This window comes from Micropterus salmoides, unplaced genomic scaffold (genome assembly GCF_014851395.1).
Source record: "Micropterus salmoides isolate LMB-PRFRI ecotype aquatic unplaced genomic scaffold, ASM1485139v1 Ms_hic_scaffold_2, whole genome shotgun sequence".
Classification (NCBI taxonomy): domain Eukaryota; kingdom Metazoa; phylum Chordata; class Actinopteri; order Centrarchiformes; family Centrarchidae; genus Micropterus; species Micropterus salmoides.
Window position 1 is genome coordinate 34696542 of NW_024041150.1, and position 11724 is coordinate 34708265.

Genomic DNA, 11724 nt, shown 5'->3' on the forward strand with positions numbered 1-11724 from the left:
TTCAATCTTTATTTAAATGCTTTTATTCCACTTTTTCTCCAGCCTTCTACATGTAAGTAATACAGCAGACAATACACAGTACAAAGATCATTTGAGTTTAAAAGTGCAATCCTAAACATTTTTCCAACATGCTGAGTGGACAAAACATCAGCAACCACCTGCTCTGTGCATGACGTAAACTATGCAGGCGAGTCAATCAATTTTAGGAGACGGATGTGCAAAAAAGACTGTGCAGCTTGTAATTAAGACTCTGTTGCCAACATTTGTACACTTAGCCAAGACATTTGTTAAATTTGTTAGTGGTTACAAATTTAAGATGCAAGTAGATATCTGAAAGTTCCCACTGGATAATCAAAAAGATATATATATATGAACTAAATAAAATGATGAGTACATTTTTGACATTGATAAAAAATAAATAAAGTACCAAAGAATCACTGCATTACACCAAATCAACATGCATGCATTACATACATTGTGAATAATGTTGAGTGTATTCAGAAGTATTAGTTTGTGGTTGAGTAATTCTGAACTCGGCAGACGTGCTTGGAAATGTTGACGGGACGCTCTGCCTACTTCAAATATAACCTTCAAAATAATAAAACTCAAATAAAAAACACGAAGATGTTGAAATGTTGAGGGCGCTCGAGCATTGCATCGATATTTTGTAACCTCTGCTCCTTCTGTTTGCTTCGTCTTATCTTTTCTCCTTCCTTTTTGCACCACAGGACATTTTCTTTTACACCCTTTTCCCTACTTTTCTCCTTCTAGCTCTTTAACACTTTTTGCCTCCGACAGTTGGCTGTGATCCCCTAATTTTACAGTTGTTTGGGTGCTTTAATTAAGTGAAAACAGGTAAATTTTTTCGTTTTTGGCCAAAGGACATGTCTATTGGGTGTTGGGTTGGATTGATACGGGTGACCTAACAATTCCTGAAACTTCTGGAAGTCAAACACACTATAAGTGGCATTCAAAAATTAAAAGTCAGCTACAATGTCATTTACTTTTTACTATTGGTCGGTTGTGAAAATGTTTCTAGTACTGTTGATATTCCTGCTGGTTACTAGCAGATGTAGGTGTAACTCATTATTTAAATAATTAACTGTTAAAAGATGCTGTGTCGGCAGCAAACTAAACCAAATGATTCCTCTTGGGGAAAAAGAGGAACCATGTGTGTTTACACAGTAGTAGTGGAATGATTAGACTTTCTAAGGACACATTCAAGTGATAGCTTATCAAATACAACACAACACGACGCAGTGGTGACAAAATCTAGAAATATGTAGAGGTCAGGAGCGTATGAAAGGCTCACAGCCTCCCTTGCAGTTTACACAGCTCCCTGCTCCACCCACCGTTATTTGTTACAAAAAGAAAAACAACAGATAAAGAGCCTCATTGCTAAAATTAAATATTTGTCAGACCTTCATGAAGTAACCAGTTCGGTCATGAGGATGTAAAACAAATATCGTCTATGTCTGAAGACAGCTGTCTATAGCGCACAGCTATATTTTAAAAAAGTGTTAATAATAGTTTATTAAAAACATTATGTCAATGTCAGACGTCATGAGATCAGTTACACGATGTTCTGTTGCCAATGCAACCTTGTTGTCAAGACACGCAGAAATCAGACTAAATCATCATTTGTGGAGACAAGGCCACGGTAACTGACAGTACAGAGCCTCTAAGATTAAAAATGTTTTCTTTTGTTGTCATTGTGTCTCAGCTTTGAGATCAGGGCTGAAAGATTTTGGTCCGTAGCAGTAAGGAACAAGTCTATTTAGTTCTTCTTCACCCTCGTTCAAAACCAGGAAATGGTTTTGGGTGATCACATCACATCCTATCATGTAATAAAAGGCTAAATGACTCCCCGCTTACATTATTTCACTTTACACCACTGGCTCACCCATCTCCTGCTATCTTAATTTAAATGATAACTCTCATGTTACTATTTGAAATACATCAATATCCCCCCCCGATATGCCTTTTGTTGGCTAACTACCTGCTGAGTACATTCATATAAACATTTAGATATCATCAGAAACGTATTGGTGCGTATAAATACAAAACTGTTTTTAAAATAAAAAAAAGACCTGGATAAGTGCATATCCCCAGTTAAGAGAACCCCTCATAAAGATTATGGCTGTAGACTCATGTAAACACGCTGGTTGTGTCCTGGGACGTCTAGTAGTTCACAGTCTCTGAGGGGGCACGGTGGCTGGTGGAGCAGTGTCCCGCCCTAAAGAGATGACAACAAAAGAAGAAATCTTAGTGAGTTCATAATCTCATTAAGTTCATTACTGAAGCTGATCTCTAAGGTTAAAGAGTAGTTCGCATTAGGTTATTGTAATGGGTCTGTAATTTCATAACAATTTATATTTTTCTGCAGGCAATTTTTCTGGAAACGAACCAATGCGATAAACTCAACACAACTGACTCTGATTGACGCATACTCTCTGAACTATATTCCCCATAATTACTGCCAATTTACCCCTTTTTTTTATCCATTTGTCTAAGAAATTATTCTATAGTTATGTGGAAATTAGGGACCCAAAAATTGATTACATAATAGGTTAGCATAGCACAACATAGATCGTTTTTGATTAATTTGTTTACAGAAAATGAAAGAAACCCAAAGTTTCATGTGCATTGTTGAAGTCCCTGAAACCTTCTACCCTGAGTTAAAAGCATACGGTTAGCTTCTTTACAGAAACAATTTTTTCCTCAATGTGACATCTGACTTGCCTTTGAATTGCAATGATTACCTGTGATGCAGCTTTGATTTAGAAATAGCCGACCTCCAGATGCTATCTCTGGCCAATCAGAATTTATTAAAACATTACTTTAGCTTCTTGCACCAGTAATTTTATCCACACTTGAGTGCAAGTCCCCTGCAACAACTTTTAAGTTACCTGCAGAGTCCTGTGGAGCATTCATAGTTGTTCTGGCAGTAAGCTCCAAATGGTTTACTGTTCATGATCCTCCACAGCGGGGTCATCCGAGCTATCCTCTTCAGTGTGTGGACCCGGCTTGAATCTGCCTTCTGGTCAGAGTTGGACTGGAGCTGTTGGACCAACGGGCCTGCACACACCTAGGGGGGTACAGAAACGTTCATTAGAAAAGAACTAAGATAGAAAATCAGGCCTTTATTGGCAATGATCTTTTTAAGAAACTGCATTTGTTGTCTTTCTGTACAAATAAACTAATATCGTACAGTACATACAAACCTCATACATATATACACACATGTATGTGCAAACAAAGTAAACAATAATAACGTAAAGCAGCATAAAATAAAATAAGAAATGTTTAAAAATAAATTAGTCATAGCATGTTTATCTACATTTAGCTGACGCTTTTATCCAAAATGACTTATAATTGCTATATATGTCAGAGGTCGCACACCTCTGGAGCATCAAGGGGTGAAGTGTCTTGCTCAGGGACACATTGGTGGATTCAAACCCGGGTCTCTCACACCAAACGCATGTTTCTTATCCACTGCTCTAACTCCCCCCGTCACACCCTATCTGTAGCGTAAACTGGATCCAAATAAAATGTAACATAATAATCAATTTCCAGTGTCCCTTTTTGACCTCTATTATGTTGTTTGTAGTTGTCTGTTATTTATATGCCATATATTCAGTCAAGAGCGTATTCAATATAGATTTAACAAATGGGAAATGTGAATTCCAAAATCGATCAAGCATTGATTCGCTACAATAATTCTCATTTTATCAAGTCAAGTAGACCCTGTGTGCTGAATCAAAGTGGTGGGATAATACATTAGTGACAGATCATTTCCAGGCATATTAGTTTGTTTAATTTATAATTATTGTATACTGACTACATTCAGATGCACAAAAAGTAAGTAAACAATCCCACAAGTCAATATCAAAAGCTTTTTCCAGAACTTTTGTCAGAAAACTGTAAATGTGCTGTAATAGAACATGTAAATCTTTATATTTGTACACTGCAATCATTCATTTGTAGTACTAGTACTTAAATATTTTCTTTCCTACTTACTCTATTTATTTTTTTTGCACATTTCTGAAAACATGATCAAACTACTTTCTTTTTGTTGCATTTTCTCAGCTATGTCTTCGCTTTAAAACACAGTTTCAGCTCTGTTGTCTTCTTATACTTTCATCTGGATTAATCTGACTAATGTTTCTAATAATCCAAACACTCAATGGAGAAGAAGATAAATGCACCCTTTGACATAACACCAGACACATTTATCCAAATTTCATGAACACAACTACTTCAAGTCAGGTCAGTCCACTCACCTGCTGAGCCAGCACTAGCAGCACAATGCACAGCGCTACTGCTGCTTTCCTTTGGATGAAGAAGCCTTTCTCCTGCATCTTTACGCTCTGTGCCACAGACATACAGTTGTTTCTTAGTGACCTGTGGCTCTTCAGTCTTGAGTATGTCTGATCTTGATCAGCAAGGTTGCCTGATCTCCAATACTTTCTGGAGAACTTAACCAGCTCAGTCTACTTTTCTGGACAACTATCAGTGTAAGTAGTGAGTGAGGAGTCAGGTTCAGTCAGGTTTTGATTAGTCGCAGGGTTGCTGGAAGTCTCTTCAAGTCAGTCTGACTCAGCGAAGCTGTGGCACCGGCTCTCCTTTATATAGACAGGCCATGATCCCAGGAGAGAGAAAGCAAGAAGGAGGGAGAGAGAGTCATAGTCCATGCTGTGTCGTCCACCTCTTTCTTTATCTCTCTTTTCTGACCCAAATGTTTTTTTCCTTTTTTTCTTTTCCTAGTTTTTTTTTATTTTATTTTTTACAGAAAATCAGTAATTTCCCTAAATGAGGCCATCCAACTTCCTCAATCTGACTCTTTTTTGGGGGGGGTCATTCTCTCACACACTACTCTCTCTCTCTCTTCTTTTTTTACATGTATACATAGGCCTACTGATAACGTGAGCACAGGTGACCGTAACATAAAGGAAAGTCAACAGAGACACAGCTGAGAGGCAAAGACCTTATTGGAGACGTGTGTGTCTGTGTGTGTGTGTTTCATGTTTTTATATCCCGGTGGCGGCTTTAACCTTGATGCACACTAACCTATGGGGACCCGTGTCACCGTGGGGACAAAGGTTGAGGTCCCTATTTGTAGAGACTGTTTGAGGGTTAAGACTTGGTTTTAAGGTTCAGGGTACAATTAGGATAAAGTTAGGGTTAGGCATGTAGTTGTGATGGTTAAGGCTAGGGTACAGGGACAGGGGGATGTATTATGTCAATGAGATGTCCCCACAGGGATAGAGGAACAAACATGTGTGCATGTGAATGAACCTGCAGTAAGATAAGGCTTTTATAAATGTGCAGTGTCAGTGTGTTGCACTGTATCTTTGACGACTGATGTCCCTGACCCAGCGCAATCTTACTGTTGTCACTTATACAACATAGACGGACTGTTTTAACGCAGCAGGTGTGGTTTACATAAGCATGTACACAGTTCACATGACCCCGGCACGTGACTTATATGTGTGCTCCATATATTTGAATGTCAGGCTGTAGTTATTCCACATTTGCCTTGCTACAGAAGATGAGGGTAAAGGTCATGAACTGGCCAAGCATGCCTCCAGACCTAAACCTTATTGAGCATCTGTGGGGCATCCTCAAACGGAAGGTGGAGGAGCGCAAGGTCTTTAACATCCACCAGTGCCGTGATGTCGTCATAGAGGAGTGGAAGAGGACTCCAGTGGCAACCTGTGAAGCTCTGGTGAACTCCATGACCAAGAGGGTTATAAGGCAGTGCTGGAAAATAATGGTGGCCACACAAAATAGTGACACTTTGTGCCCAATCTGGACATTTTCACTTAGGGCTGTTCTCACTTTTGGTGCCGGCGGTTTAGACATTAATGGCTGTGTGATGTGTTATTTTGAGGGGACAGCAAATTTACACTGTTATACAAGCTGTACACTCACTACTTTACATTGGAGCAAAGTGTCATTTCTTCAGTGTTGTCACATGAAAAGATATAATCAAATATTTACAAAAATGTGAGGGGTGCACTCACTTTTGTGAGATACTGTATAACTGATTTCTGTGTAAGTGTTGATTTCAGAGTTGGTTTTGGCCCAGGCAAACATTTTATCATTCTGGGCAGAGTAGACATCTGTGGGATCAAAACACCACTGAAGATGCCAGGAGCTGTTTAGATTTTTTTATACGACTGAATCCTGGAGTAATTACTGGGGTCACAAATGATGCTACTTTCTTTAAATCGCACACTCAGAGTTGCAGTAAGATAAATGTATGTAACTCCTCTACACCAGTTCATTCTGGTCCTTTCAGAGCGGTGGACAGGCACAGGGCAGCGCCTGGGGACCAAGTCCAGTCCTAAAGCCAGACATTAGTTAAGGTCAATGGAAAGTTTTCCTTATCTTAACTCTGCAAAGAGTCAATAGGTTATGGCTTTTCCTAAATATACATGAGATCTGCCAAGTTGCACGTGTCTGGAGATTTTCAACTTTCACAACGGGCTAAGTTATTCAAAAACCATCCATTGCATGTTTTTTTTTTTACATTTTACGTAAAAGTGCTGTTTCATGGATTATCTGCATGATGAACTTCCCAGTTGAGGCCAGCTGTTCAAGACGGTTTTATAATGTTTATAAATATTTTTGCCACAAAGCAAAGTAATTGTTTTCTGTGTTTTCCACTTTCTACATGCAGCACAGGGCCCAGGCTGGATTCAAACCCAGGCCGCTGCATTAAAGACTCAGCCTTTACACATGCCACTTGCTCCACCAAGTGAGCTACCAGCATCAGATCCCTGCATTTGAGTTTGATGTGAAGTTGTGTCTTGCAAATATATAGAATAGCATCTACTTTTTCAGGCTTATTGTGTTGAGTGAACCTGGAGTTTATAATAAAAACAGGAGCCCGTATGCACATGACTGGATCCCGTCAACTGGGTTAGTAAGACAAAGGTGAGAGTGCCAACATTTTTACATGACATTCAAAAGTAGAACTTCTATTCCAGTAATGTAGTTTTGAAAGGCTTTCCGCTTCATGTGTCAAAAGGTCATAAAAATCTGCCTTTCTATAAAACATAAATTAAGAGATTTTCAATTTCCATAGCTAGAAGCTATGGTTATACCACAGCAACGTTAATTTTCCCATAGCCAGTTTTCATCCAGATTAATGCATTTAGGTATTTGAAGGCAAATCAGGTCAGCCTGGAAGAGACAAGGATGTTATCATCCAAAGAGAGTCCCGGCCAAGACAGAGAAGCTGGATGTTAAAAACAGGCTTATGACAAAAGTATGTTTATACACTTGCTGAAATGTAAGAACAAGTGAAAAGGATTAGAGGAAAAGTGCAGTTGATTTAATCAAGGACCACAGAGGATCACAGATGGATGTAATGGAAAATTCCTGTTCTGATTCCTGTAATGTTGTTCATCACAGACGTACTCCAGAGGAGCATGAGACTGACAGGAACCCTGCATTACATAAAGTCAGAACAGCTGCATGATATATTATAACCAAGCATGACTCATCAGAGTGAAACTGCAGGGATGTAGAGAACTCGTGAAGAAGAAGACGACGAGCTAAGACAAGATATTAAATGTGTATAGCTGGAGGGACAAATGTGAAAACAAGATATAGTGGCACATCTGTAACACCTAAGCACTAAAAGTGCAAAAGTGACATTTTAAAGAGCATTTACCTCATTAGTTACAGAGCATAATTTTTTAGACAATTTTGACTAATGCTGGGTTCAGACAACAGAATGTGAGACTACAGAAGTCTGACACAACACACGCAGAGAACAAAAATGGGCAGCGGGCACGAATATTGATTGTTTTATCTTGTGTAATGGTATCATAATGGCCCGCAACCGATGCCACAACTGGGACGTCTCACTACATCCAAAAAGACAGAAAAAAAAGACGAGCATGTCAGACTTTTTTGGCCTCATGTTCTGTGATGCTGACCATAGATCTTTCATACACAACTGTGAACGTGGTGAAGCAAAGAAGGAATGATTTTGTTGCTGGTGCTGCCAGGTGGGCCGGTAAAACAGAGGGAAGGTCTCACTTGGTTTTATGTTCTCTGTTTGGGCTTCTGCTAACACAAGACAAGCCAGTATCGTACACAGCGTTTGGAGGCCGTTGATTGTTTACATTGTTGTTCCTTGAAGTCGGCCCCTGGCACCTCATTCCCAATGACATCACACAGGTCAAAGATGGTAATCTTTGATTGGTAGGGGACCGACGTGTGGTCTGTCATGTTGTTTTCATCTCTAAAAATATCTAAATAATTTAATTTTGTACAATTTAGATGCATGAAAATATAATATTTAAAATAGTAACTTGACTACTTTTTATCAGCCACTTTAAAGTTCCTAAAATATATAAATACAATTTCTTCTCTGACAGCATACTGAATCTTGGAGCACAGTGTCAGCTAAATGTTTAACCTTGATTGCCTTTAATCATAACTGTGGAACAGTGGACTTTTACCATTGCTGCTATTGAACTCTATTTTCCAGCTCAGCCACAGGCTTCCTCTTGACTCTTTATACTTGGCATGATGCATGAGGACAAATCCAACTTAAGGTCAAATATTTAGATTTGCTGTATTTTTAAATGCGATACACAATGTTTTTATTTCCAATTGCTATTTTGTGATATGTGTTTTAACTGAAATGTTTACTCGTTGTCTTTTCAGAACAGTGTCCACTTTTACAGTATCCATCTGTGTGGTGAGGAATCATAAAGCACACAGACAAGAGAGAAATGTTGACTGGCTTTTATAGTGGCAATCAATTGTAGTTGATTACTTTCACACCAAGTTCGTCTTGTTCTTAGGCAGCTATGTCATTTAATCTTTGAATTGCTCTTTGCTACCTGGCACATTTTCTAAGGAATCCAAGGAAGGTTAAAATCAAGGGCAACTGGACTTGGTTGAAGATCCTCGAAGACGTTTCACCTCTCATCTAAGAGACTTCTTCAGTTCTGTCTGACTGGCGGGGAATCCCAGCTATTTAACCTCTGTGGGGTCTGTCAACACATTCTCATCTCAATGCGTCATAACTGACGCTTTCAGACAGCGTGACAAAGCGTAAGGATTTATTTCTTCACTGTTCTTCATGATCTAAAAGGAACATAATTTAGATATGAAAAACTAGCTCTAGTAGCTAGCTACCTAGCTAGGGTTAGTGTTAGTAGCTAAGTACCTAGCTAGCTACTAGCGCTTCCGGTTATTCAGATGCACCTGAAGGTGTCTCATGACACGTAAGGGTACCGTTTGCATCAAATAACGCTTTGTCAGTTTTTCTGAAATCGTCAGTATTTGACGCCCTGAGATGAGAACAGGCAACAACACATGAATAATTATGAACAGGCACAGTTGTGGTAACCTTTTTTGGCAGACAGGACCATTTTTGCGCATGTGCAGACCGGATCTTGCTGGTGGTATGGATTTGGCACTGACAGGGTCATTATTAAGATTATTGATACTGTTGGTTCGTTAGTGCTCCAGGATTTTCTCCGCAGTTCAAAGAGCAAAAGAAAGAAAAAAGATGGACATTTCAAATGCCATTTTGAATGGTAGAAATCTGTTAAGCTATTGTGGAGATATCAATGTCTAAAGTGAAGTAAATGTCTTGCCCACATATTTCAGGTATTCAAGGAGTTTTAGTTGGGTGTTTTCAAACCAAGAAACTTTGCTGAGAACACTTTGAAAGGTCTTTAATTAAGCTTGAGAACACAGGATCCTGTGTTTGTACTGAATAAACTGTTTATTTGATACACATAATACATCCTGTAAACTGCTTTTGTGAATTTTATTTTTTTTTTTTTTTACAAATGAGCATATCATCTACAAAGCAGTTAGTAACATGTTTGATACATGCACTTAGACAAAGGTCTCCATTATAATGTATGTTTTATTGTTTCCTGTGGGGGAGTTTATAATTGTTGGAACAGTCAGTTGGAGAGAGCAGGAATTCAGTAAGTTGCCAAAGGTCTCTTCAGCAGGATTGAGGCTAAAGGTTCAGCCTTTATGGACGGACAGTGCCAGTTTCATTTCTAGCACAGTCAGTCCACAGCCCTCTGGTCAGGAAAAAAAGCCATGTGACCACTGATTGTACTGAAGTAAGAGGGCATGATTCCCTTGGACAAATGAATCGAAGGATGCAGACATGACCTCATCCTCTATCTCGTTCTTACATTTCATTCCACTTGTGGACTGTGCAGAGTGATGTTCACAGAAATGGGTTAACCAGAAAGTCCTATAAATGGAGACAGACGTTGACTCAAAGCCAATATTTCGCTGATAGTGGATGTGGAGACAGTTCACCTCTGGCAGCGCTTATCTCTTATCTCTCTTAAAAAAGCAATCTGACGTACTATAGATTGTAACTGAAATATATAGTTTTACAATAATTTTTACCTGGAAACAATGGTTATTTGTAAAGGCTATGATTACAATATACTTATGAATGTAAGTTTTAAAGGTCCAGTGCGTTGTGGTGGCAGCCCGGCTGACGGTGAGTGTCCACCTCCTCTGCCTGCCAAACCTGCCAGTATTTCAACCCCGGTTCTCCACACAATTTCTGCTTGATCGTCGTTGCTCCTGACCTGGTACCATTGCTTGCCTCAAGCCTTTTGCTCTTGCCACATCTCTGTTCCCTGTTACTAACCCTGTCTGTCTGTCTGCCTTTCCCCAGGTCCAATCACCTCCGTTGAGTCAGCTGGGCTTGCCTGCATGCCCTCTCCTCTCAGGCATCTTCCTCCGCGCCCTCTTGGTTCTCCCTCGTGACTCCCAGTTAGCCTGCCAATACACTCCACCCGTGCCTCCTCTCTTCCTCGGCCCAGCCTCCTCGGTCCCACTTTCTCATCGGCCCCCGGTGCTCCTCGGCTCCCTTGCCTCAGCCCCCTCTGCCCTACTTGCTCCTCAGTCCAACGTACCCGTGTTCCACCGACATCCACCTCTCCCTCACCCCCACTTCCTCAACCACCTTTTCCCTCAATAAATCCTCTTTCACCTGAGCGCTGCTTTTGGGTCCTCTCTGTCCAACACACACAACATGTGTAATATTTAAGAGGATCTAATGCAATATAACATCCATAACTATGTTTTCAGTGGTGTATAAAGACCTTAGTACCTTAGAATGAGACATTTCTATCTACATGCACCGCCGGTCCTCTTACTCGGAAGTCGCCATGTAAAAGAGGACCATAGTTGAAAGTTTTCACAGCCTTTTTGTTGTATTTAGAAATTAAACTACTGTAATATACAACCTCATGAGGAAAAAGTACACAGTTTGGGTTTTTACTGCTGGATTTACAATTGCCATTAGAATTAATACATTTACTATAAAGCACTTCTTTTGTCTGAGGAGCAAGTGAATGCACAGTGAGCTTTTGGTTGCAATTTGCAACCCTCACCACTAGATGCCACTAAAACTTATACACTGGACCTTTTAGAGGGGACATGTGGAGTTGTCTTGTAAACAAACAAAAGTTTTGTTTGTATTTAGTGTTACTCACCAAGACGGATTTTGCTCCCTTTAGGTCTAACAAACAAGTTGAGTACATTCCCTTCCTCATAAAATATTTGCAACGACACACATTGTTTACATCCATGCATACTAGCTTGCAGTCTTCTTTCCTGCCTTTGCTGGCACATTGCAGCAGATCTTGGTGTGTTTGATCAGTGGAAAATTATGAAATGTCTGCTGCCTAGCTGGTGATCTAATGT

General features: G+C 39.8%; 1 protein-coding gene across 1 annotated transcript; it reads right to left on the reverse strand.

The window, feature by feature from the left end:
* leap2 (liver-expressed antimicrobial peptide 2) lies at nucleotides 1-4627 on the reverse strand. The gene is made up of 3 exons (XM_038731861.1): nucleotides 4284-4627; nucleotides 2910-3088; nucleotides 1-2236 (listed from the first exon to the last, which is right to left on the reverse strand). The coding sequence occupies exons 1-3, from the start codon at nucleotides 4383-4385 to the stop codon at nucleotides 2182-2184; spliced, it is 336 nt and encodes a 111-aa protein (XP_038587789.1). The 5' UTR covers nucleotides 4386-4627; the 3' UTR covers nucleotides 1-2181.
* Nucleotides 4628-11724: the final 7097 nt, after the last annotated feature.